The 27,751-nt window shown below is 37.7% G+C and overlaps 1 protein-coding gene across 5 annotated transcripts in view; it reads right to left on the bottom strand.

The window, feature by feature from the left end:
• The window catches only part of LOC134803034 (transcriptional activator Myb-like), a 66,757-nt gene that overhangs the window by 29,228 nt on the left and 9,778 nt on the right, over nucleotides 1-27,751 (bottom strand). For 4 of the 5 annotated variants that reach the window (XM_063775744.1, XM_063775756.1, XM_063775771.1 and 1 more), the window contains 2 exons: nucleotides 1,389-1,521; nucleotides 619-768 (listed from right to left, as the gene is read on the bottom strand). In XM_063775744.1, the coding sequence (XP_063631814.1) occupies nucleotides 619-768; nucleotides 1,389-1,521 (283 nt within the window). Of the gene's footprint in view, nucleotides 1-618; nucleotides 769-1,388; nucleotides 1,522-3,697; nucleotides 4,025-27,751 lie in introns of those variants that run through there. The other variant, XM_063775764.1, reaches the window with a different exon arrangement.

The raw sequence follows: 27,751 nt of genomic DNA, 5'->3' as shown, positions 1-27,751 counted from the left end.
TCGGATAACTTTTGCAATTACTGCACACAGTTTCAATTGAACTTGAAAATGAATCTCTAACGTGTGGTGACATGGTTGCTTTTTAAATGGCAAAAGTGAGAGATATGCGTGTCACAAATGTTACTCGGCTTTTAGACAGATTGGCGATCGATGCCTGGACGTCCATTCACAAAATGTGAATGTGTTTTACTATGTATAACTCGTTACAAGAATACACGTAGGTATGAAACAGCAATATGCTAGTGATGGCAGCTATTTGTGGCAATAACAAGTAGGAGTATCACATTATAACTTAATCAGCAAGTCTGCAGTACTTCGTTACATCGCTTACAATTTTTCCAAAATACCTGGGCGACTGAGCTGGAGTTAGACAGATTATACTTATGCCTCAATAGATATTCTATTAAGATACGTTTTTCATGAAGCCAGCGCCAGGGAAAGCTAAAAACTACCATTTTAAAAACTTGGTAAGCGGAGCAGAGTCCATATTCAGCAGTAAGGAAGCAACTTAGGCCTCTTCCTGACTTGGCGGCAGGGAATCAGTACCTGATTAGCGTAGAAGCGAAGGTGCGTCCGTGGCGACTAGTCAGGCAAATCTTTGAAAACGAGGGAACTCACCTCCTTGGTCCACGGTCCCTTGACTAGCTCGGGGTTGACGACCTTGGTCCAGCGCTGCTGGCACTGAACGTCGGACCTGTCTGAGAACTGCGACGCGATCAGCTCCCAGTTCTCGTTATACATCTTCACGTACATCTTGAGCCTTTTGTCCTGGAAATAGGGTTTATGTTTGAGTGACAACATCCTGTTCTCAGTTTTGATTATCAAGTAGGTACATGACGTTAATATTTGAGTAACGGACTTGTCGAGGTGAAATTGTAAACATTGGGAAAGTGTCAATGTTTTGGTGTGAATTTTGGAACGTGTTTCCGTACGTAACTGAGTTAAATCCAATTCTATAGGTAACTCAAGACTACTGCACCTATTATTACCAATGCATGTCAGATATCAGTGTCATGTCATATCATAAGGAAGCTTCGTAACTGTGCTAAAATTATATACCTACTTAATAGCATAAATAGAATTAAATATAATCACTACAAAGTTCATCCGCCGACATTTTACACTACCATTCGTCAACTTTAGTGACCACCCACCTCATATAAATAAATCTATGGGGATTTGGCCAGATGGGTTCCCAGCTCATTTAAAGACTGTACTACCTACTGAATTTATTGTCAATGCGAGAATTTTTCAAAAAATAAACAATAGATGCTTCAGCGGGACTGTACCGATAATACATATAACGATAGGATCGCAGCAAGGTCGCCATAAACGATGGTTATTAAGTAAACATATCATACAAATACATATATTAAGCTACTCCTTACCTCCTCCTTCGTCCATCTCCCCCTGTTGATATTCTTCCTCGGCCCAGAGCTTTTGGTTGTAGTCGTGACATCCTCGTAGGCCGCCGCCGAGTCCTCTGAATACTCGCTACTCTCTGACTCATAGCCGCTACGTCTGTTGGCAATGGAAAATTGACATAAAACATATGGATAAAATATATAATAAACATGTGTGAAACATGTCGCGCGAGTGACTAAAACAAGTGAGTCTAAACCGTAAAATTAATCAATCTTAGTATGTCTCACAACAGTTTAAATTCGTTTAAGTACGGGATATATTGATTGGCAAAGTTAAAGTAGCTAAAGTAACAAGAAAATAATGGTCTAGTAAAGAACTAAATCTGCATTAAGTATTCGTTAACATAGGAGAGTAAGTAGGTATGTCAAGATTGATTAAGGCAAATAGGTAGGTACCTACTAGCGTTTACCTGGCCATGAAACACATTTAAGGAATATAAGTTAATATTATTTGGAATAAGCGCATGTTCTATACTGTCACAAAATCGTAACTGAAGAGGGAGCGTAGCACGGCTTCTAAATCAGTATGGCTATGCCAATGACCAATTTACTATTTAGACATTGACATAGATACCTAATTATAAAACTCGGCTTCCTGATTACAAACATCTGAAGTTGTTTTTAGCATAAAAAATCAGAAGGACCCTGAGGACCTGTGTCCACCAGGTCAGGGCCGCCGGTACAAAACAGCATAAAAACAGCCAGGATCGTACCTACCTATACCTATTTATACACATCAAAAAGACTTGGTTAGTTTTTAGAGGTTAGGGATGATATCATACGACATGTCCGCTCCCAGGGACATTTAAATTAATATCACCCAGAGATAAATGATACACGTGTATCTTTGATATCAACCGGAATCCTGTTTGTGTCCTGAACGCCATCACGTTCGTTGACGTAATCCTTTATATTTGTTCATACCTATGTATATAATGCCAGCCTTGGATAATATAATACTAAAATACCTATGCGATTTATTAACATGGTTGCTTAGCTGTCAAACATCATAAATCGGTATTAACGTCATGCGATTCGCGCCTAACTTTAGGCTGAATGACAATAAAAGTACATGCTCATATTGCTCATGAGTACACATCGGTAACTCGTGGCATTTAGGTAGCACTTAAAAGATTAGTTTAATTAATTCATTTTTTTAGTGGTTTTTTTTTCTCGACTCGTATAGGAAGAACATTGTCACATCACTAGTCTGTTAGAAACTGTCAAGTGCCACGAGTTACCGATGTGTGCTCATCACTAATCTTTTAAGTGCTACCTAAATGCCACGAGTTACCGATGTGTACTCATGAGTTTATTGTACACATAAAACGAGTATAGTTACTGTCACCCTAACAATCTTGTTATTTTAGGTATATGTATTATGTAATTAATATATGTATTTATAAAACCAAAAGTACGAAAACGTGGTACCATTTTAAGTATAAACGAAACCAAGGTCGAAAACAATAGTCAATATGGTTTCGTTAAGAAACTGGCGCCAGCTCATTCTTCGATTCGCAGACATGGAGGTACCTCCGGCAAAAAAGAGACCCGCTCTTTATTTCTGTACTGCAAAAGATAGTGAACCTTACTGCTTGGACTGAAAGTTTAAAATTCAATGAGAGGAGTATTGTGGTATTTATGTGAAATAAATCTGGAAAAAAAACTGTTTAAATCTTTTGAAACACTTGTTTTTTTGCTCTTAGTAGTTACCAGGAACGACAAGGTCATTATGGCATGTGACATGTGACCCACGATGAGGTAAAGTAGAAATCTAGAAATCAAACGGTTTGACTTAGTCCTTATGCTCTCGATTAAAACCCATAATAAAAAGAAATACCCCTTGTTGATTTCAAAAGCCACAAACTGAGGTATGTTTAGGAGGTAAGATAGGGAGTTTTAAATAGGTTCCTTTTGAAATTAATTTTATCCCTCACTTTATATGAATGAAAGTATAACTCTTGATAAATTAAAATAAAACCAGATGGAGTAATAAAAAAAAATATTGGAACGATAAATTTATACATACCAAGAATCTGCCATCAGCTGATAGCGAAACGTGTTTTTATTCTCATTCAGTGTTATGAATACTTGATGGGCTCAAACGGGTTTGCTAAGATTATAGCACGCAGACGAATTTTTCCTACTTCGGTCTACCCACTTCATATATACAAGTACCTAGTCATAATTTTAATTTTATCTTTTACCTATAACTTTTTCTGCACTATCATACATACATTCACAATATGTACTTAGGATAAACTTAAACTTACTCATATAACATGACATTAAAAGGATCCATGAAGAAACACGACGACTTCGCACAAATCCAAAATAGGTCTCCATTATTCACTCAGCTTCAAATAAACACACATTTTCATCAAACTGCAAAGTGTTCCATCAACAAATATTTCTATGAACGCACATTTTTAACAAACAAGAAATACATCTTCTATCAACGATTATTTCCCGCCAAAACAACTCTGAACACCATCATCCCGCGGCCGAAGACTCACTACGTTTAAAAAAAGTAACAAATTAAAGTCCCTGTTCCCACACTCCCATAATGGTTCTATAATATTCACTAACACACCTACACTAGGCGCGTACGCAAGACGTAATAAGGGTGAAGGGAATGCAGGAATAAAGGTGCCTGGAAGGGATGCCACGAAAAGGACAAGGATAGAATTAAAGACGTGCAGGAAAGAGACGGAGGCAAATCATACCCTGTGAGAATGTGTGACGCAACACAGGCAAATTTAGGCAGGTGTAAGCTGGTATAGAAAAATGAACAAAGAAAAAATCGATTTCATTGTTGTATTGGATAAGGTCAGCGTCTAAGCCCTATCAAAATTAATGTAGCGATTAACGATACCCATAAATTAACATGTGTATGTTCGTCTAGTAAATAGGTACCTGATGCAATACGGTTTAAAAATATATAAATATTTACTGACGTTTTACATGATTTTCATATTGCTTGAATGTCAAAACATCAAAATTCAGTCCCACTAGGTACCGGTAGGAAATTTTGCAAGCCCACCGCAAAAAAATGCAAAAACCGAGGGTTCGGGACCGCATGTGCTACGGATGCCAATCTAATTTTGTACCGGGGACTTTTTGCAACTTTCGATCGACGGTCGATATAACGGGACTGAATGAGCTGGAAATGTTTACAGAATCAGCTGATATAGAATCAAAACATGGACTCCATGTTCCGTTTCAACCGATCTAGAAAGTATGAGGATTATGAATTTAGATTTAAAAATATACTTATGTATTTCGATTAGAGAAATAAAACATGCGACAAACAGAGAGATATTTCATTTTCCATCGAGTGTTGCGGTCTTTTTGCAGTTTTGTCAAATAAAAAAATTGCACAAACTCCATTAAAGCTCAGCTAATATATGAAAATTGTATGTTACATAATGCTAATTCAAATTTCTTGTGTAAACATATTACATTACCTAAATGCATATGACATCAAGAACATCGTATTTTTCATTTCCTGTCATATGATAAGATATTAATTCTATGAATCAAATAATTTCAGGGCAATGTCAGATACCGACGGATCTCATGATAAGCTAAACTTTTTCGAATGGATATCTAAGTTCCTGTTTTATTAGGGTTCCGTACCCAAAGGGCAAATACGGGACCCTATTACTAAGTTAAAATTTTCACAGATTATGTATTTCTATTGCCGCTATAACAACAAATACTAAAAAGTACGGAACCCTCGGTGGGCAAGTCCGACTCGCACTTTCCGGATTTTTTATTATTGTTTAGCATTCTAAGTTCAATGATTAAAGGAATAACAGCGGAAAAAATATTCCGTAAAAATACTAAAAATCGGCGTCACAAGTTCACAACAGTAGATTTATGCAATAAGATAATTTTTATTTGAATTTGTTTATATTTTCATTTTTAGTGAATTTAACTAGGTAAAACCCCTCCATTACACTAAACTCTAAAACTAATTGATAGTTAACAACATCATCATAATGCTAAATTGACATGCTTACTTAATTTAATCACTTAATGAAAACGTGAGCTCTCGCTAATTCCCAATAAGGAGACATACCTGGCATATAAGGCATAAATATGTTCTGCATTTATTTTAAATGTAAGTACATAAATGGCATCTAATTAAAAGGAGGAAGTCGGTCGTTTACCTGTCGTCATTTCCACCTGTCTTCTAGCAATCTCCCATCTTTGAAGGGCTTTTGATTGAAGCCCGATTACAAATGAAATAGGTTTAATAATGGACCGGCCACAGCTACGGACATCTTTTATTTATTTTATACTGTGCAAGTCAGCTTAATATGAGGCACCATATTTATAGTAAATTTATTAAGTGCAAACCTGCGTGCAAGCCCGATCCGCTTAAGTAACATAATAAACTTCGATGGTACGTCGTCCGCACTCAGATGTCTCACATGTTAGGGCATACATTGTTGACATTTAGCTCTATAATTACAAAACAAACCCTATGATTGTTTAAATCACAGGTCTGCCCCTAATTACAGGCCAACCTTATAAAGCAGGGCAAATGACAATTTCCTTAGACAAAGCACTGACATTAAAAAAATGTCCACAAGGGGTTCCTTGAGGAAGCGGCGTGTTAACTCACGCATCGGGCGTACTTCCTGTCTTGTGCTCCTTTATTTTCTTTATTAGCAACTCCAAAGTTCACAAACATAGTCGAATACTATTCAACGAGACGAATTTATCAGCATTATCGACTCGCGCATGTAACAATTGATAAGCTGGACGCTAACGAGAAAGAATGGGGTCACGGAATCATATGTGTCGGTGGTTTGTTTAGTAACTAGGTATGTAATTAAGAGTGATGTCATTAGTCGTCTGGATGGGGACCACTGTCATGTAGGTACGTAATACAGTTTTTATAATTAGATCAAAACTATCGATATATTGATAGATGAATTAACTACTAGTTTTGGTAGACATCATGTTTCCCTTGAACAACAGTAATATATTAAAAATCGCCTTTTTATATATCCGTGCTACAATGCGAATTCCTAGAAGTATCTCAAATCTCAAGTTACACACGACAGAATTCCAAGCGCCATTGAGTCGCCAGGCCTTCAGACGGAGTCAAATGAACACTTGAACAGTGGAGCTACCGAGACTAATAGCTGGGTTCTAATTTCATTTAACGGGTTGCCTTGTTGACGAAACAAATGAATAAATCCTTACTAGATTGGGATGACGTTGAAGTCAACATATTCTTTAAGAACATCGTGATCGGTAGAAAATATCTTCGTCCTACGTAATATGACACCGGATGGAATGAGCCTTTGTCATGAGAAAAGCTTTAAAAAATACGTCAAGTGGTTTACTTGGTGGTCTTTCGCGTAATTGTATCCGAATCGATCAAGCGGAATTAATAACTCTCATCCTTGGGTCAGAAAAAGAGGGGATTTCTCATGTAATAATATTTGAATGGATTACTAATTAGGTACCTATATATTTTTGTTAGCTGCAAATAATAGAAGCATTTGTAACAAGTACAGGTCTAAAAACTAAACGAATTATTGTCTGCCTTTCAATGCGGTTGGTGAGTATAATGTATTTAGGGCCAACGAGGACAGATATTCATCCCTTTATAATGTAAATTTATCCTCCCTTAGCCTTTTAGAAGCACCGCCAGGCTGAAATACTACAAAGTCGATACAGATTATATAGGTATTTTAATGGACAATGCGAATATGTGGCTGCTAACAAAGTTGAAGTTGACATATTATATTATAAATAATAAAAAATAATAACCACTAGCAAACGCATACAAGCAGCTAGACATTCCAAAGCCCTTCTATCTAAGCTTAGAATAAATAGAGGGTTATCTACGAAACAGGTTTCAACCACGACGTGAGATAAAAGGGCTAAAAAGAATAGAGTAATAGACATGCACTGAAGGGGATAGAAAAGCAAATCTAGTGAATTAAGCCCAGCTATTATTTGAAAGAATATTTCTCACGCGAACAAAAGAAGCTCTGAAATTGAGTCATGTGCAAAACTTTTCACCAGAATAGTTATTATGGAAGGACTGGGGTCATTATTGCATAATAAATAGTAGTTTAGTCAAAATTAAGCTCAGCTTTGAGGGTCAGCGTAAAATAAAACAAAATTGAATGCTATGAATGAATTAAAACAAAGTGACCAGCCGATTTGTACTGAGTTAACGACACCTAATTTAATGTTATTTGGAGAACTTTGTTGTATAAAATTCGCTCGATATAAAATCGAAATAAATATAATTTCATTTGCCTGCGCGTAGATAACCCGCCTTTACTAGGGGCAGCCGGGGCAGGGGAACACCATATGGCGTTATACCGAAAAGATGACACATTTACAAGACATGTGTGAACTTTTTGCTTGTTAGTAAACTTGGACACTTAGCGGCTCTTTGCCAAATCGTTTCAGTTATCATCAATTTGATAAAAAATAAAAGCTTACTTTTACGCGACATTTGGAAGGTACGCGAAGCATTTAATTAAGAGTTATTAGTCGCTACTGAAACAAAGACGCATTTTAATAGTAGGTTTTTGCATGGATGGCATTAGGGAGGGAGCAATGTGGGGTGCATAGCGTTAGGCACGAGGAGCAGCTGTTCCCTACAGAAGTGAATTAACATTGCGATAGACTTGTCTGGACATGTTTCAAGTTGCACTTTGTTATTAAACGCAAAGAAATTGCTTTCTTAAAATTTAGATATTGATATTTTTTATTGAAAAGGTCTTAGGGTATCCACCTGGCCTCCCTTCAAGATTAATGTCTTGCGACCTAGCACAAAAGCACCCCCGCTCTGGTCTGACATTTCTTAACCCCGTATATATTTTTTCTACTTCCTCCCCTTATTATAGTCTTACAATTACAAGGCAGCACGCGCCCGAAAGGTGTTTAGAGAAAGCCCTAATGAACAAAGACTGTTTACCTTTATTTCGACACGAGAGCTATTTAAGGCTATTATGATTTATTTTTTTTCACTTTTCAGATGTAAGCATCAAAACGAGAGTAGATACTTTGCATAAAAAGGTACTATCGAGTTTCACAAAATATCTTCGAGATTAAAGCGACTCGCTTCTAGACTAGGTATTAATTAAAGGTTACATTCGGTTATAAATATAGATAATAGAACGTAACAAATATGGTAATAAATAGCTTGTGTTGTGTACATTAATTACCGTTGTTCTCAAAATAAGTATCAAACATTCCGCTTGAAACAACTTGGAACAGTTTGAATCTCAAGGCATTTTTGTTGGCAAAAGAATTCACATTACTAGTACAAACGAAGCTTATGTAAAATACATTTGGGTCCGAGGGGCCTCTTGAAAGGAAGACTGTGTTTATTATATGAGGTCATTGTTCCAAACGTCTAGTCTAAATTGCCTTAGTTATGAAGTCGAATTCCTGTTCACAAATCTTAGTAAGTAATAGTTTGTTACTTCGGAACTGCATATTTCGTTACTATGTAGCTGTCTTGTCTAAGTAATAAATTAGCAACATATTAGCAATTCAACCTTAATGTTCTGAACAGTATTGATATATATGCTACAATCCTACTATCCATCCAAGATTCCGTGGGTAATATATTACGCGCTAGGACCATTCATTCGGTCGAAGGGGATCATACTTCTAGGTACTAAGTAGGTTTAGTAGAGGAAGAGCACACCAATGGACTGATAACTTCCAGGTGTATGGGAGGACTTGAGCCAACCGTGAACATCGATAAATCGTTATCGAATAGATATCGATGTTTAGTTTTTTGATGTTCGTCGTAGGCCCTCAGCGGCCTCAGCCCACATGGCTCTCGATTGCGTCACAAAATACATACTTACTCATTACGATACTCAGTCATGTGGAAACAAAGACGGGGTACAATATTTTGTTGCCCCCCCTCCCCTTTATCAAGTACTTCGACCGGATGTATTTTTAAATTCTTGATTTTCTTGACTCTGCTTATACGTTAAGCAGTGCGCTAGGGTAGAATTATACCTACGGGAGAGCCCACGTGTCCCATCAATGTCGTGCATCTTTTATCCGGTTATTATTTAACCTTTTGAATGCCAAAGACGGCATTTGACGTCAACGCAAAATCGTGACAACGACGCCAAAGACGGCATTTGACGTCAATCGTTTTTTGATGAAAATCTACAGAAAAACACCCCACTTTTAGGTTGGCATTATTTATTCACAAAACTAAATTTTACCCCCGTGGCGTCAGTGGCACGGCAAATGGATGCGCCGTTTGGCGTTCAAAAGGTTAAGAGCATTTCGTTTCCCTGAATCCGGAAAACACTCAAGATCCGCTCAACTTCTTTTTTTTACAATACCTACTTGTCGATTTTTCATAATGATTTATATCCAAGCCACATTACCTAAAATGCAGTGTGACAACTTGAAAATCGAGCATCAAAGTCAATGACCGTGCGTAGTGTCGGGAATTTGTTTTTGAAAAGGAATGCGGTCCCGAAAGGAGTTCCGCAAAGTCTGGCACTGCGTCCAGGCAGGTGATGCACCATCTGGCATTTAACGCGTGTCAATGGACGAATTTACTGCTCCGATCGCACCGATATCGCAAATTTGATTAAGCAAAGCATTTCTTATGGGAATTTCGATTTGTTAGTTAATGGCTTTATCTGTTTTTAATTGGGCTTTCGATTTAGTTAAACAAAGGAAGATTAGCGGTAGTTTGTCATGCTGAAGTGATTTAGGAGTTTAAATGTTGTTGGGCAAATTTCGGGCCCTGTTGGAAGTGATTGTTGTATTTTTGATATCCATGATAAACTCGTGAGACACCGTGTTGTTAGTCGAGGTCTGTTCTTACAGTAGTACCTAAGTTAAAACTTGTCTGAAATGAATAACGTCACCGGCCCCCGCAGGATATATCAGTCAGGCATCCTTCGAAGGAACCATTATGTAAAATTGTAAACAAATGAGTTCATCATTTGGTTTTTACTTGATATATCTATGATAATAATTTTGATAAACGCAAAACTGCACTTATCTAAAACTCAAATGACCTAACACTATCGATCTACAACAACAAAGTCGGCGGGAGCGCCATCTGCCCCCCACGCACAAAGCCGCGTTGATTGCCAGCAGCTGCGCCCGCGCAATGCCACCGGGGGATGCGCGCCCATAACCTATGTGTAACAAAGCTTATGGACTAAAGATCTAGTTGATTAAATTGTACTTTAAACTTTCAATGAGCAAAGAGATGTGTTTTTAAACTAAGCTCAAAAGAAAAAGCTTCGAGCGTTTAGCAAAATTTGGAAGTTAAGATCAAAAATATTCGTAGGAGAGCCGGATCTAGTTAGGGTTTTCGTTTAATTTATGAGCCGTATTCAAAGTGCTAACTGGCTGAAAATTAGGTAAGCGAGCGGGAATCGAGTTCTATGGGCGCTCCTTTGAATTAGTTTGACATTATTGAGTAGATGAAGTATATAATATTTATTTTAATCTAATAATCGTCATTCAATCGATATGAAACTAAACTTTGGTTGGTGTTTTTTTAATCAAATATCCCTAGGTATACCTACAAGTTAAGTTTACTGAACTTTAATTATAATTGTCTTAAATATTAAATGTCGTAGGGGGCTATTCATAAATTACGTCATTTCAAATTAGGGGGGGGGGGGGTCTGGACATCGGATGATGGTAGCATGACGTAGGAGGAAACGGGCTCATTCGAAGCATGATTTTTTGATGATTTTAGAGGGGGGGGAAACAAAAATCGTTCAAAAATCGATGACGTAATTTATGGACAGCCCCTAGGGGTAAAATACAGGTGGGTAGCTGTTAAATTAATATTCACACATAACAAGAAATTAAAAGAACAAACACTACAAAAGGTATTACACAAAGACCAAGTGTAAATGACCCATTTTAAGGGCATTGCACTACTGAAATTATGTGAATCTTTAACAATACAACCCCTTCATATAAAGTAGGGGTTTGCAGTCAAAATCAGGTTTGAGCACAATTAATTAAAGTTTAATACGTTTATATTGTAGTGTGCGAAATTATTACCTATACATTTTGAAATATTCGGAGTAAACAAAATTTACATAGGTATGGTGAGACACACTTCAGTCTGGTAAAATAAATTAAAAAGTATTGAATGGAACGAAGATAACCCCTTCGAGAGTTAAGTATCTCTTAAAAACTTGTTTAAGATTAAGAATTTGGGAATGTGTGTGATAAGAAATGTCCTTGCACGTTATTACTACATTTTGTTTCTGTAATAATGGAGTGGCTTTTTTCATGTAGGGTTCCGAACCCTTTGGGTACCAATCGAAACCTTATTACCAAGCTATCCGTCTGAAACGTTGATTTAGTTAGAAAGTTTACAGGCATGGAAGTACGGAATTCAACATGTGTCGCGATACGAATTTTAGCTCTTTGGAAGACTTTTTTTTTATTATTATTTATTTGTTTATTTTGTTACTTTTTGATAACCAGCCGGCGTACTATGGATGGCTTTATCCACGTGATAAAATAACTGTCACTTTTTAACACCGCGGGATAGAAAGTGACGGACACCGTTTTATCACGCTGTCACGTAGACAAGAACAACCATCATATCCGTACGTAAAACCGTAAATAAACAATTTTCAACATTTGTAATGGAACGTCATTTACTACAACTTAGCACGTAAGTAATACTTACCGCTAAATAATTAATATGAAGAATAAACACTTATCAGAGTCCTAGACCTAACTATACGGATCATTCGGGCACCCTGAAATACTATAAATACACGTGTCTTTAGCCCCAAGTTCTGCATAAATAATCTACCGTTTCACGTCTCTACAAACAGTTAGAATTATACCACTCTAATCAGCTTATTGTCAATCTTATCTCCGAGACATCTAGATCACAATGCATTGTTATGAGGGGTCAAAGTCGCATGGGAACTGCATTTTCTAAAAAACACGGACTCATCCCATCTGTACAAATTTGGAATAAAAGATCAGGAGGACATGCACCAATGACTTGCCCCTCTTTCGAGCCCCTTCAAACTTAACGTGGGAATGTTCTATGGTTACCTGTCCGAGGGTACATACCCTTACATTAATTATAAGTGCAATAAATTACAATCAGTATTTTGATTACGTTCGCGCGTGATTGGGTAATTCGATGCAGGCATTACCATATATCAAATTTCTTTGTGATTAAACTAGTAAGAAATTATAAAAAAATGACTAGTATTGTTCAGTCGCGCATCGTAGGTACCTACATATTGCTTTCTAACTACGTAGAATAACTTTGTTATATTATTTCAATATTTAACAGAATTTCGACCTTTTCAGATCACCTTACCTTAGTTTACTGAGTTGTCTGCGTAAGTACTTATGTGTTTAATATTATGACTACGAACGAGGGTAAACGTCCTAGTGCTTGACATGCTAATACCCGATAGATGGCACATCGCTGTCAACACTCTTGATGACTAAAATTTAAAGGTAACATGTTCTGGGATAGTGACGAGCGCTCGGACGTCTACCTTAAGAAATCCGATAGTTTTATTGTTTATCTGACCGAAAAAAATTCAGTCAAACCACAGATTAAAAAATCTTTATTTTTTATTTTTATTTTTTTGCTGATTTACTCATAAATTGACAACAGGGAATGTAAACAGACAGTTCTCACCCTCGCCTGATGTCTTATCCATCCGGGTGTGAAATGACTCACGTGCAATATGGCCGTCACGGTAGCTGATACTTAAACGATGGTTAACTGGAAATTAACATTCGTTTAATTAGCTGCATTCACATCATTCATCCGATTACATGCTCTAGTAACCTCATGATTTACTACAGACAAAAATACTACGGTTTCATTTAATGTATGCACTTAAGCAATATTCATTTAATTTCGGCTACATATATCATTGTAAATACTTACCTCCTATCCAAAATTGTCTTAAGTACTACCATTCAACAAAATTGGACATCTGTCTATAATTCTCATGGTTCAAAAGTATAACTACCAAGGTACATCGAAAGTAACATGTGATTCTCCCATCACAATCAAATTTTCAATTTTAATAATCCAAAACGTAACAAAATAGGGAACAAAGGCCATAAAATCGATTTCAAATACGATCGCCATATGTCAGTGGAAACATGGTGTATTGATAACTGTTCCAAAACCCTCATGCATGATAATGGTGCCTACGATGTAGTGTAGGTACCTTTCCTTAAAACAGTATAATCTATGTTTCATAGGGGTCGGCCCCCTTGGGAACTTGTTTTTAATATTTTACCCGCATGCTGCAGGTAAAGGTGCTTAGCTATTTAAATTGTATACTTTCCTTGTGGTTTTAAAAGGCAGTGTGAATCTTTTAGAGGACTTTAAAACAAAGACATTCTTCCTGTAATAGTTTATGAAAAATTGGATCCAAGAAATATTTACAAGAAACACACGAGGTAACCAACCTACATCATATACATATGTTGTGCCTTATATATTCATATATGTATGTGCCATTATGCTAAGCGGTGTATATGCCGGGTTTTCCTGTTCCTAATAAGGATAATATTAATACTTCATTCAATTCCAATTAGAATCTCCTACTCTACCTACCTAAGTATTCATAAAATAGAGCAAATAAGCGCGACGATGACAAGTCTTATGATTAAAATAAGTAAAAGAAATGTAATTTAAGCGCTGCATTTCCGACGAAGAAACTAATTTGAATATAGGAGTACGGGTGCATAAGTAATTTCTAAGAGCATTGTGCGGCGCGCACGCGCCGCGCAGCTGTTGCGGAGATATGAACTCCCACACGACGAATCGATTCATTCATGGTAAGTGGTAACAATCGATTTTTTGCGAGATTGTCTACGTCGAGCTGTTAAAGCCGAATCAATAAAGATGTTTGCACAGGTAGAGCTATATTTGTATTTGGAAACGATTAGATACTTTTTGATCTCGACTTTCTTTATGGTCTAAGAGCTAGCCACGGAAATAGGTATGCAATTTATAGAGCAACGAAATCCCTCTAGTTAGTATGCCATACTATCATTATCAGTGATCGGAATAGGCAGAGCATAATTACCTACACTTGGTAGAACATAGATGAAAAGTGGAGACTTCCTTACGACAAAAATTTTTTGCGGGACTAAAGTCCCGGGAACTTACCGAATAATTAATAATGTTCTGAATAGTACAAAAAACAATGCAAACTGCTTCAATACAATAAATAGGCATAAAATAAAACAACCAATATATAAACGGATTCTTCTATATTTATTTTTAATAAACTCTCTTTATGTACAAAGTTATTATTATTTTATTAAGTCTAAATATAAATAACATTGCAACTCAATCTACAAATACAAAATTATTATATTGATTTAAACTAATACCATTTTCACACATACCTATTATTAAATGAAAACGGGACTTAATCGCGTAACACTTATATTTAATATTTGGCCCAAGGTTTCGGATGTCACATTACGTCCGTGGTCAGAGGCATACGGGTAGGGAGCTGTGTCAACATTTTCTAGCTATACGAGTTTTTGGAACTACCCACACTTGATTTCCATTAGTTACTTTTATGCTAGGGTAAGTGCTACGCGATTAAGTCCCGTTTTCATTTAATTTACAAAATTATTTCTCGTCACTATCAGAATCACATTCATTCATTTCAGTGCTATTATTATTCTCCTGGAGATGATTGAAATATATTACTATATTTTTTTCCATATTTTCAATTTTCAGTCTATTTCTTTTCACGCTTAAAATCCATTTGTATGTAGAAAATGACCGTTCAACGTCTACAGATGTGAGTGGTGCAAAATTATAAATCAAATCATCATCTGCGTCGATCCCTTGAACAATTCTCTCACTTTTTTCTCTATGTCATAGTCAGGATTGCGTTCTATAACTTTCTCTAATTTATTTTCTATTATTTCGTTCGACGACCAGTTCAAAACACATCTAACGTTGTCAATAATATCAAAATATTCTGCTAGCGATAATTTAGACTCTTGTAATTTTGTAAGTGCTACTTGAATTATTCTATAGTTTTCGTGAATAAAATTTAGTTGGGATTGAATATTTTCTTTCCTCATCGCGGCTTTTGCTTTTCTTATAGATATTGCTTCATTGCTATTAAGGTTACCTACAACATCCGATATTTGTTGAAAATGTTCCGCATAATACGACGTTGCCTTTAGCCATGTACCCCATCTAGTAATTACTGGTTGCGGAGGTAGCGGTAAGTTAGGGTACATATCCTTAAGTAGTCTTACTCTATTAGGTGATTTTAAAAATATCTTTTTTACATTGGCTACTAAATCATCAACGTTTTCGTATTGAGAGCGTATTTGTTCCGCGACTCTGTTAAGGGCATGTGCTAAGCAAGTTACGTGCAACATATTCGGAAAATCGATTTTCAACAAACGTCCGGCTCGTAACATATATGCCACGCTGTCAGAGCATAACATCAGCACATTGTTACATTTTTCTTCAAATGATTCTCCCCACATTTCTTTTAATGATTCAATTACAAAATTTGCTACTGTTTCCCCGTTTACCTTTTGTAGCACTTTGCATGCAATTAAATACGGTCGAGTCGCTACATTTTTTATTAAAGGCATCGCTAATAAGTGAACCACATATCTTCCCAAAAAATCGGTTGTTTCGTCAAGAGATATCCACACCTTATTGTTTCCTATTGTGTCGTATACATGTTTCAATCGATCTTTATAAAATTCATCTAGATACTTTTTTCGTAATATTGATTCAGATGGGACTTTCTTTTTTACGCATACACAACAATCACTGTAGCAAACATATTTGCCAAAAAAAGATTGGAATGCAGCATTATTAACTTGCGACCAAGGGATGTTACACAAAATTAAAAAATTTACTAAGTCGAAGTAAAATTCTTTCTCAGGATTTTGTCGCCTGCCTTGATGTATGGCTCCATTGATGTGCCGATCAACGTTGCCTTTCTTCGTGGCTTTCAAAGAGGTCTCGCATTTGGTGCAAAATATGACACCACTTGCTTCGTCATATACAAGTTCCGGATTATTAACAATCCAACTAGTGACTAGTTCGGGTCTCACTTTGTTCGCCATGTTGACAACAAAAATTATATAATTTATTCCGAAGTGTACCTGAAATAAATTAAACGAAGTTAACAATGAGCTTTAAATATTTCAGAATGAAGGGTAAGGGTTTCCCCAAACCTATCGACGCGGAATCGGCTCTAGCCGACCAAAAACCGCTCGTTAGTATGAAGACACTTACGCGTCGTCGTCGCGGAACGCATGCGTACGCATGTTCATACTAACGAGCGATTTTTGGTCGGCAGTATGCACAAAACATATTTGTACAAATATCAAAAATATTTGAGGCGCGCATAATCGAAGAGCTGAACTTTGTGTAGCAAAGCTGCAAATTCCTATCAAAATCAACACGTGCAAACTTGCAAATAACACAACCCCATTTTAAGGTACAAACTTCAAACTCCGTGTACAGTTTACAACCGTTTTCTCAAATTTAGTTGTAGTCTGGCAAGTACACACCAGTGTTTTTCGCATATATTTATGATTTAAATCGTTACAAGCTTACACGTGTCTATTTATGTAGGTACCGTAAGGTAAGTATAATGTATGTAGGTTCGTGACCATATATTGCAACCTTTATTTTCTTACTTTCGATTATACACACAAAGAAAAGGATAAAAATGTTAATTAATAAATACATTATCTTACCTTGAAACTTGGTAGTTTTGCAGTATCCGTGGTGTTTTCAATATCCAGTAATCGCCAAATCCAATCAAAGCAAAATCGGTGTCCGAGTTCAGGCCGTATGTAATCAAGTATAGCAGGCGAAATTCCAGTAAACAAGCAAATGTCAAATATCCAAAAAACACAGTATCTACACTTCCGTACGTACTCGACAAGGGATAGTAAGAAACTGATGTCAACTTTCTATTTAATGCATAAAAAGGGTTGCAGGTAACAGCGATAAGTGATAACGACATCTGCTTTATCTTTTAGACGATAACAATGGAAAGTACAATTAACATAGTAGATAGTAATATTGTTATTTCTATCTCTTTCACTTAAACACAGCTGGTATTGGTGTAAAAGAGACGGACAAGTTTGAAATAATATAAATACAATAATGTTATATTATCACTCGTAAACTAGTACAAACTTGTAGTGTTGTGGTTACTATTTAATTTTAAGTACATTGGGGATACATTATGACATTTTATTTATTTTACTGATTTTTAAATCCGGGAAGTCCCGGAAAAAAATGTTATCGCAAGGAAGTCTCCACTTCATGACTTTGTTCTACCAAGTGTAGGTAATTATGCTCTGCCTATTCCGATCACTGATCATTATTAATGAATCCGGGCGCCTGGCAGCTGTTTAGCGGTGGGTGCGGGAGTGGATGGGCAACAAAGGGGTTGTAAAATCAATTGAAGGTGTGCAATTTATAGAGCTCTGTGTTTGGTGTGATATAATAGCTAAATATGTATGTAATTCAAATACATATAACAATGCCGACATTGGTAGAAGGCATATACGACACTATGCGTAAAGCAATTGTAAGTCAGGTGCAATTTGCGTGATTGTGTACTTTTATCACCTGGCACTACTTTCCTCCCAAATAAAACGCCTGGCATTGTTATATTTGAATTATTTTGAATTAAATACATAATTAGCTATTATATCACACCAAACTCAGAGCTCTATAAATTGCACACCTTCAATTGATTTTACAACCCCTTTGTTGCTCATCCACTCCCGCAACCACCGCTGAACAGCTGCCAGGCACCCGGATTAATTAATAATGATAGTATGGCACACTAACTAGAGGGATTTCGTTGCTCTATAAATTGCATACCTTTTTCCGTGGCTAGCTCTCCGGCTATTAGAATTGATAATTCTATTTTCTTTTAACTCAGTCTACATAGTCTGTTCGAGAAACGGATAACGGTGAAAAATAGAGATAATACTCCTAAAAATACGTGTGATACCTCATTAGATTTGTAATGATGTCTAGAAAAAAGTATTCGAAGCGTGTATTAGCACACAAAAAATTTCAAAACTTATTTACAAAAAAAGGGGGCAAAAGTAGATATTTTTTATTTCCCCAATATCTCAAAAAGTATTAATATTTAAGAAACCAAAATTAATATTATAAAAGAGGAGGATATTTCCAATCAAACATTCCATACTTGCAGAACTGTATCTCCATTATTTATACTTTTTATTCAACGCTGAACACAGCCCTCCGCGCCTCATTTTCGGGAAACACGCGCGGCGTGAAAAAGCGATTACGTAACATTAAATATAATTTTAAAGGTATTAAATACAATATTCATTGAAAAATTAAAAAAAAAAACAACGGGTTGCACTCCGGGAGTGCCGACAGAAGTGAAAACTCAATGACTAGTCCAAAATGACTGCAGCACTATGTATAATTGACCCATCCTCCTTTCTATTGAAAAACTTTAGTTCCGAAATTGCTGGCCAGTGAGCTTAAAATTGTAGCGTTAATTGTTTAAAATTCGAATAGAAATTGTAAAGTTACCTTGCAGACCTCGCATCTAAATATATTTGGTCATGATATTTTGAGTTTTATTCACCAGTACTAGAGTTCACTTTTATTAGCGATTTCATCAAGATGTAGCTTTATTGAATTATATTGGAGTGATATAAAGTTATGTAACTGTGAGATCCTCGTATTTCAGCCCGTACAAGATTAGAAGCTTTATTGCTTAATATAAAAGTCCAGTTTTAAATAATTGACCTGATTATGATACGTTATGACTAAAGTTCTTTGGTGAATAACATTGTCCGTGACACATGACGTCACCGTTACGTTACGCGTCTGAATCAAGTTTATCATTTTTTCCCCACCTCAAATGTGCTCAGCGCCGCTAAAGAAGTTTTCACTTCAAAAATATGGTGTATTTAAAACATGTCAACAAATGTGATACTTGTAGACATTTATCTGAAGGTTATTTTTTCAACAAGTTAGGCAATAGTCAATGAACAAAATTTTCTCGAAATTCCTTCTTTTTTGAAAACGAAACAAAATGTATAAAAAACTATTGTAAAATTTTCTCGCTTTCTAGAGCCTTTCTCATATACATGCTTAATAATATCACGTTATAAAAGTTCTGAAAAAATTAATAATTTGGTTATAATATTGTTTTATATTTTACAATTTTACCTTGATTTTTTTTTTTCGTTTTTCGACAATTTTCTATGTTATTCTAAAACTTATTTTAAGCAAAGTATTAACTTTATTTAAAAAATTATAATGTACTTTAAAAAATATGCCATTATAAATCTAAACCAGAATCTTTTTTCGATTCACTAGTTAACAAATATATGAAGGGTCGTAAAATGTATTTTACCTCAAAACTTCTCAAAAAGGTCGTGATGAACTTTGACACCAGAACAAGGCCGAATGATGTTACAATTTACAAAATTCATGAGCGCAAAAAACATCTGACGCGGGCCTTCAACCATTGCGAATCTGTCGCGTCACTAACAAAAGCTAGGCGCGTACCTAAAGCCTTTTTATTCGACAGACGGTAAGAAATAATGTTCTCCCCCAATATCTTGAGCTCCCCTTGTAAATGTATACAATATTTCTTCTACCGGGTGTCAAACCAGCTGGTCTATTGAATGTTTTTTTGAAAACATATTTAAGCTAACTGGGGTTGTTTGCGACCACGTGGTCGGAAATTCGTCCAAAGTCCAAACCAGTCCATGTTCAATAGGCGAGACGAAAGATTTAATATCGTTTTCGAAGCTTTATACCTAGGTCATACACAATACCCTTCACCAAACTGTACACAGTAGAAATACCTCCTAGAGACAAATGGATCAACAACCAAATGTACGTCGAAGAGGGAAGCCACGTTTGGTATACAGATGGTTCCAAAAAAGGCAATGATGTAGGATGTGGGATCTATGGTGAGAGACCTAAGCTCAGAGCTAGCGTCAGCATGGGCACACAGGCCTCAATCTTCCAGGCAGAAGTCTTCGCCATCAACAAATGTGCGGAGATCAACCTGGATAGAAACCTAAGACACCAGCATATCTACATCAACTCAGACAGCCAGGCTGCTCTGCTGGCACTAGAATCCCTTGAGTCAAACTCAAAACTAGTCCAGAACTGTAAAACAAACCTAAATGCACTGGCTAACTCCAACAAGGTCACACTTAGATGGGTACCAGGGCACTCCGACATTAACGGAAACGAAGAAGCGGACGAACTTGCTAGAAAGGGCGCAGACACACCCCTGGTCGGCCCAGAACCGTTCTGTGGAATCACAAAACGGGATGCATATTCTCTGCTCAGCAAGTTAGAAAAAACGAGAGCAACCGAGTGGTGGAAGTTCGTTAAAGGACAAGAACACTCGAAAGCTCTAATCAAAGGGTTCAACAGCAGAACTGCTAAGGGGCTATTCATAAATTACGTCATTTCAAATTAGGGGGGGGGGGTCTGGACATCGGATGACGGTAGCATGAAGTAGGAGGAAAAGGGGTCATTTGAAGCATGATTTTTGGATGATTATAGGGGGGGGGGTCAAAAATCGTCAAAAATCGATGACGTAATTTATGGACAGCCCCTAAGGAGCTTTTAGGACTCAAAAGGCACAAAACCTGCGCGGTGACCAGAATACTGACTGGACACTGTAAGTTGAATAAACATATGTTTCAAATTGGGAAGAAACAAGATGCGACATGCAGGTTCTGTCAGGAGTCAGAGGAGACTGCAATGCACATTCTCTGCTCTTGTGGACCACTAATGTCAAAAAGAAGTACCTACCTAGGGCGACACGTAGTGCAACCCTATGAGGTACAGAACATTACGGCCCAAAGAATCTGGAACTTTCTGGATGCAACGGGCATTAGTAATGAACTTTAAAGGACCGTCACAATAGATCAATGCTGGTCGATGCGACACTCAAATGCCCACAACACCACAATAATAATAATAATAAGCCCGCAGGGCAGCTTGTGGCTAGCTGTTGGGGAGTAACGACCCCACGGACCCGAGTGCTCCCGAGAGTCGGTCAGGGTCTCCGTCTCCGGCGTGTCTTCGTCGGTCGGAGTGGACCCCAAGGGGACCCGCAGGACTCTCAGCTCTGGCTTGCCTTCATTGGCCGTCCAGAGAGGAGTCGCTAGAGCTATATGCTCCAGGGGTGGAAGTGTTAAAGGGCATAACGCCGCGAGTAACTTCGGAGAAAGCGCAGCACCACCTCTCGACACCCCTGAGCCGCTCACGCCGGTGTTGCGCCTGGCCGTCTTTACGATGGCGCATCAGGTGCCCATCTAACGAGTGGCGAGTCACCGCCTGCCTCGATAACACTGTATAACACAATGCTATGGCAGGTGTCCGGAACTCTTAGCAATAGCCCAGACTTATTTTCCACCCAAATTTAAACCATAGACCAGGACTCTTTCCATTTTTCTATAATAGCTCCCAATGCCTGCTGAAACCGGTTTACGGGTATCTATTTATGTACCCGTGAATGGGTTCCAGCAGGCGTTCTACATGACATCAAAGCTCTCCAAACGGCCTCTACGTGTTGGATCTATATCCCCACGCACGCCTTATAAATGACCGGGCTTAAAAACCCGAGAGTTTGTAACGGAGATACAAATAATAATAATACACAATACCCTGATCTTGGAAGCCTACTATTGCAAAGGTTGCTGTCCTGACCAAAATTAGACCTTAGCTACAGTTCAAGGCAATTTTTAGCCTAAAGAGGGATACTTATCCGCTTACCGCTAAATATTCTTAGTTTAGCCCTGGCGTAGGGTTGCAAATAGAAAAAAAACCAAATGTTTTTTTTTAATTTATGAAAAAAAACATGAAAAAAAACCTGGCACCATGGTTTTTTTTCTAAATTAGGTTTTTTTTTCAGATGAACAAAAATATGCCACAATAACGGTTTTTCGTGATTTATTTATATAAGTAACTTAAAACTAAGTAATTTTTGGGGAATCCCTGAATTCCCCGATGCGGCGACGAGAGGCGTTGGTGTTGCCAACAGTAAATTGCGATAACTACCACAACAGATTTCATTTATATTGTTATTAATCAAAGTTGTTAAATTAAATTGGTTTAATGGTTAACATAAAGTCTAAAACAAGTAAAACAGCCGTATAAAAGTATTAACTGCGTTGCAAATTTTGAGTTTTCATACTTTAAAAAAAAACGTAAGTACTTACTCCTACTACCTTACTTGACTGTCCTAAAAAACCGGACAAGTGCGAGTCGGACTCGCCCACCAAGGGTTTCGTACTTTTTAGTATTTGTTGTTATAGCGGCAACAGAAATACATTATCTGCAGTACCGTCTTTACCATAAGGGCACACAGGGGCCCGTGCCCAGGGCCCCCATTCTCAGGGAGCCCCGAAGGACAGACAGTAACAGTATATGTATTTGATTACCCATAATAAATAGAAGATCATTGTAGAAAAATGTTGGTTTAATTAGCTTTCTTTACTTTCCAAAAGGGCCTCACGCCCCTTATCTGTGAAAATTTCAACTAGCTAGCTATCAAGGTTTATGAGATACAGCCTGGTGACAGACTGACGGACAGTGGAGTCTTTACCCTTTGGGTACGGAACCCTAAATAACTAGCGCTTCCGTTTCTGTTACGACTTTTTAAATTCAACTGCAACTGAGGACATAAAAATAACTTTTTTCATACCATATATAGGTACTAGAGGTACACTAAAGGATTTAAAAGCCCGGACTATCATAAATTGTAATTTTAAGGTACCAAATTAAATATGCGGCTTAGTTAAATAGTACCCATTAATAAATAATTCATAATTCGCAACAAAGCGTTAAAAAAGGTTTCCTGAAATGTCAACTTAGCACGAAGCAAAAAGTTTATTAAAGACATAAAACATTCTTTATTAGATCCTAGTGCAGTAAGTGCAGTTGCAATCGTGTGAAAGTTACGTCCTGCACTCACCCCAATTACATCGGCATTCATAGCAAAGCCATGTTAGATACAGTAGTGATGGGCCCTGGTCATTAGAACCGATATTATCGATTAAGAAGTTAGATAAAATCGCCTAGCGTTGTACGGGCAAGAAAAAGTAAGAGCGAATCGCCTAGCGTGGCATGTGACGCGGAGGGATGAAAGTCATGTGACGAGAATCACGAGAAAGGTATATTACAAATGAGTGTGGAGGGAATTAACGGGAGAGGAAAACCGAGGAAAAGGTGGATGGACTGCAAATGAATGATGAGATGACGGGGGAGAGAGAAGTATGAACTGTATGAAAGAAAAAGACATGCTGCGCCGACCCTAAATGAATGGAATAAGGGCAAGCGAATGATGATAATGTTTTCTTTAGTATGCGCACACAGCAATGGGACGCAAATTATTTTCGGTGAGTAAGTTACAAAAATAAAGTGTATAGAGTAAAGTCCGTCTAACCCAACCCTGCACGGACATGGCAGCGCCACTTTAAACGTCATATTTTCATTCAGGGACTTTGGACTCATGGTAGCATACTCGACTGTCGCCTGCAAAATCGGTGTAGAGTTAGCTTAAACTGACTCTCCAGTTAGTAATTCGCATTTATATGACAAAGTAGATCGCATCGAATCAGAAAAACATACACCACTCATAATAGCGTTTAACACCTTAAGGATGACTCACGTTAGACCGGGCCGTGTCCGGGCCGGAGCTCCCGGCGCTTACTCTTCTATGACATGACAGGCGATCACGTGATGCTTTCCATAGAAAACGATGCGCCAGAAGCTCCGGGTCGGACACGGCCCGGTATAACGTGAGTCATCCTTTATTATGAGTGCTGAAATACTACTATTTCAGCCCAATTTTTAAATATTTATTTTATAAATAATATTATGAAGTACATACATAGTAGTTTTATCAAACGTTAGATAAGGACACGACCAATTGCTTTGACACACGGCAACCACTTGCCCACTTGCACCTTGCATTTTTATGCTATTTTATTTCAACATAGGATGTCCTTTACCATGTTAATGTGTACTTAGGTCATAGTTACTTCCTTATTTTTATCGACCCATCGATAAGGATGTTTATGTGTTCATCGACACGAGGCCAGCACTGTCTTGCACCTTGCCTACCATCTGCCGGTACGCACGTGAAGCAATTAAGCGTCGGGGGTGCCACCCTCCTGGTCGTTTACCTCAGAGGGTGAGTGGTCAGAGCTTGTCATTGCTCATTTTTTAATTCTCACGGTGAGGTAAAGGTTGAGCTAATAGGACTTAGACATGAACTCTGGAGGATGTATAAGGGTAGTAAAAATGGGACACAAATACAACACTATTAGATGTTTGGTTTTAAATGGAAATAAGGTCAGTCTTAGGTATGTTGCATGCTGGAATTCTGGAATTGTGATTAAACACTTAACCACTGATTAGTAGGATCCAATTCGGTCCTATAAAATCGAATCCAGAATCTCTGGGGTCGAAGGGGATTATGAGAATAACTTGGTTCACGTCTTCGAGGTAGCAGACCACCAAACCTCGAAAAAAACCGGGACACGTGAAAGAAAATAGGGGGAACTTTTACTGCAGTATGTAAATAAGCATAAATAAGACTGACTAGCGAAAGTTTTACAGAATGTCAAACACTAGCTAACCATCCATCATGGCTGGACAAAAAACTTCCTACATTCTCTCGCTACCTAATTCACGGCTGGTTATATGTTATTTACGAAATTCTTCAAATACCTAGTAGGTGCCTGCTGTGAGCCTGAGCGACCCGATATTTTAATTACATACGCGTTTTGAGCTCATCACAAGGAGTAAAAAACAACCCATGTCGAATTCGGAAAAAAATCTTTTGATAGTTTCCCTCATAAACAATAGTTATTTTCGCTCTACTACGGCATAGAATCTAGACAAGTTATATCTTTAAGAAAGGGTGTTTTTTTTAGCCAGTAAAGTGGCAAAGTTACAATCTTTATGCAGTATGGTAATTTTCTTTAAATCTAGAACGAATTAAGGCTATTAATACATTTTGGTCTAGTCAAGCAATTAGAACAGGATTAGGTACGCTGTTAAAATGCCTGGTTTGCAGTTTGCAGGCCTCCTATGACTTTCAAACATAACAATGTACGGAGGTAGATAAATCTACTACAATACCTAAATGCGGACTTTTCGCCAATTTAACTGGGAGTTGTAATCGCGAATCTCAATAGCAACTAGTCCAGTCTTTGAATGACACCGACGCGCTTCATTCAGCGTAGAGTACAATCACGAACAGAAATGATAACTTATAGGTACTTAGCGTACTTACACACTTATATGAACGATTTTATACACTGCCTAATGCGGTCGTCATTCATGCGGTCGAATTACCGGTGTATTAGTTAACAGACTCAACAGCAGACAACAAACGTATTGAGACTTGTAGGAGTAGGACACGTGGTGGTTGACCTTTAGGTACCTGCTTTTGGGAACCCTTATAGGACCTTTCATTATGTCTGATCAACAGAGCTGTGGGTCTTTTGTCTACTTCCTAGTCATAGAAGATAATCTAAAAAGTCGAAAGAATAGCATGACCTCACTAATATCTTGAAGATGGCAACGCACTTCCAAGTCTTCCAACCCCTCAGGTGTCGCGGGTGTCCATGGGCAACGGTAATTGTTTACCAACAGGCAGGCGATTCGTCTGCTCGTTTGCCTCTTATAAATAATAAAAAAAATATTTAAGAGCGCTCTTACAAGAAAAGTCGAAATAACGCAAAATTGATGATACTAGTCGACGAAATTCAGGACTTTGTGCTCATTATTAGAAACAATGAGTACTTGTTCCAGTAAAAGCGTCTTCTTATCTTTTTAAATATCGTTGTAAATATTAGAAAAAGGACTTATTAAATTAGTAATGATTTTTTTTCTGATGGTCGTTTCCGAAAAACCCCGTGAAGCACTGAATGGCAAGCTCTTATTTGGAAATGTTGAGAAGTTTACTCTGCTAAACCTGGCTATTTTGTATTACTAATACCCTGTACTTTAGGCATATCAAACGATATTTTTCCTACACACCTTTGAGAAAGACAAAATCAAAGTAAAACGAACTCAATTTTCTCTCCGAAACAAGTGTCAATTCCTACGAAAATCTACTTAATATCGAAGTTATTTTCATACTCAAGCAATCTGCAACGTTTGCTTATACTGTTGGTATACATTAGTGTTTATGAAATTCTACTATAATTTTTTGGCAATTTTTTGAAAACTACTCTATATTACCGATGACGCGCGCTGCGCCAGCTCAGTGCCGCGGCAGAGCTTGTAGAGGCAGGACGTGTGTCGGTCGGCTCCGCACATTTTCAACGGCGACAACGAGATTTTTTATCATTGTGTGCGGCGGGCGCCATGTAAAACGCTATACTGTGTGCGTGTAAACCGCAACGAGAGACTTTGATCCTAGCACTGTTTTTATAGTATTATAATTTATAATGGTACAGTTTAATAAACTACCGGACAGGATTAAAAATATTTGAAACGACCTGACATTCTATATGTATTAATTTTGACTCAAGATAGTACTCAGGGTAGTCAGGGTCTGATGATGGAGCCGGAAGGTGGTCACCGGTACCAATCAACCATGCGACTAAACCACTTCGTGTTTAGGCTCGTTTTATTCATCTCAACAAGATCTTTGACACAAGATAGTACTCAGGGTCTGATGATGGAGCCGGAAGGTGGTCACCGGTACCAATCAACCATGCAACTAAACCACTTCGTGTTTGGGCTCGTTTGATTCGGCTCAACAAGATCTTTGACTTAAGATAGTACTCAGGGTCTGATGATGGAGCCGGAAGGTGGTCACCAGTACCAATCAACCATGCAACTAAACCACTTCGTGTTTAGGCTCGTTTTATTCGTCTCAACAAGATCTTTGACACAAGATAGTACTCATGGTCTGATGATGGAGCCGGAAGGTGGTCACCGGTACCAATCAACCATGCAACTAAACCACTTCGTGTTTGGGCTCGTTTGATTCGTCTCAACAAGATCTTTGACACAAGATAGTACTCAGGGTCTGATGATGGAGCCGGAAGGTGGTCACCGGTACCAATCAACCATGCAACTAAACCACTTCGTGTTTAGGCTCGTTTTATTCATCTCAACAAGATCTTTGACACAAGATGGTACTCAGGGTCTGATGATGGAGCCGGAAGGTGGTCACCGGTACCAATCAACCATGCAACTAAACCACTTCGTGTTTGGGCTCGTTTGATTCGTCTCAACAAGATCTTTGACACAAGATAGT

The sequence above is a fragment of the Cydia splendana genome, chromosome 2 (genome assembly GCF_910591565.1).
Source record: "Cydia splendana chromosome 2, ilCydSple1.2, whole genome shotgun sequence".
In the NCBI taxonomy this organism is placed as follows: domain Eukaryota; kingdom Metazoa; phylum Arthropoda; class Insecta; order Lepidoptera; family Tortricidae; genus Cydia; species Cydia splendana.
Note: the sequence above shows the minus strand (reverse complement) of the source record. Positions and strands in the feature narration are given on the sequence as shown.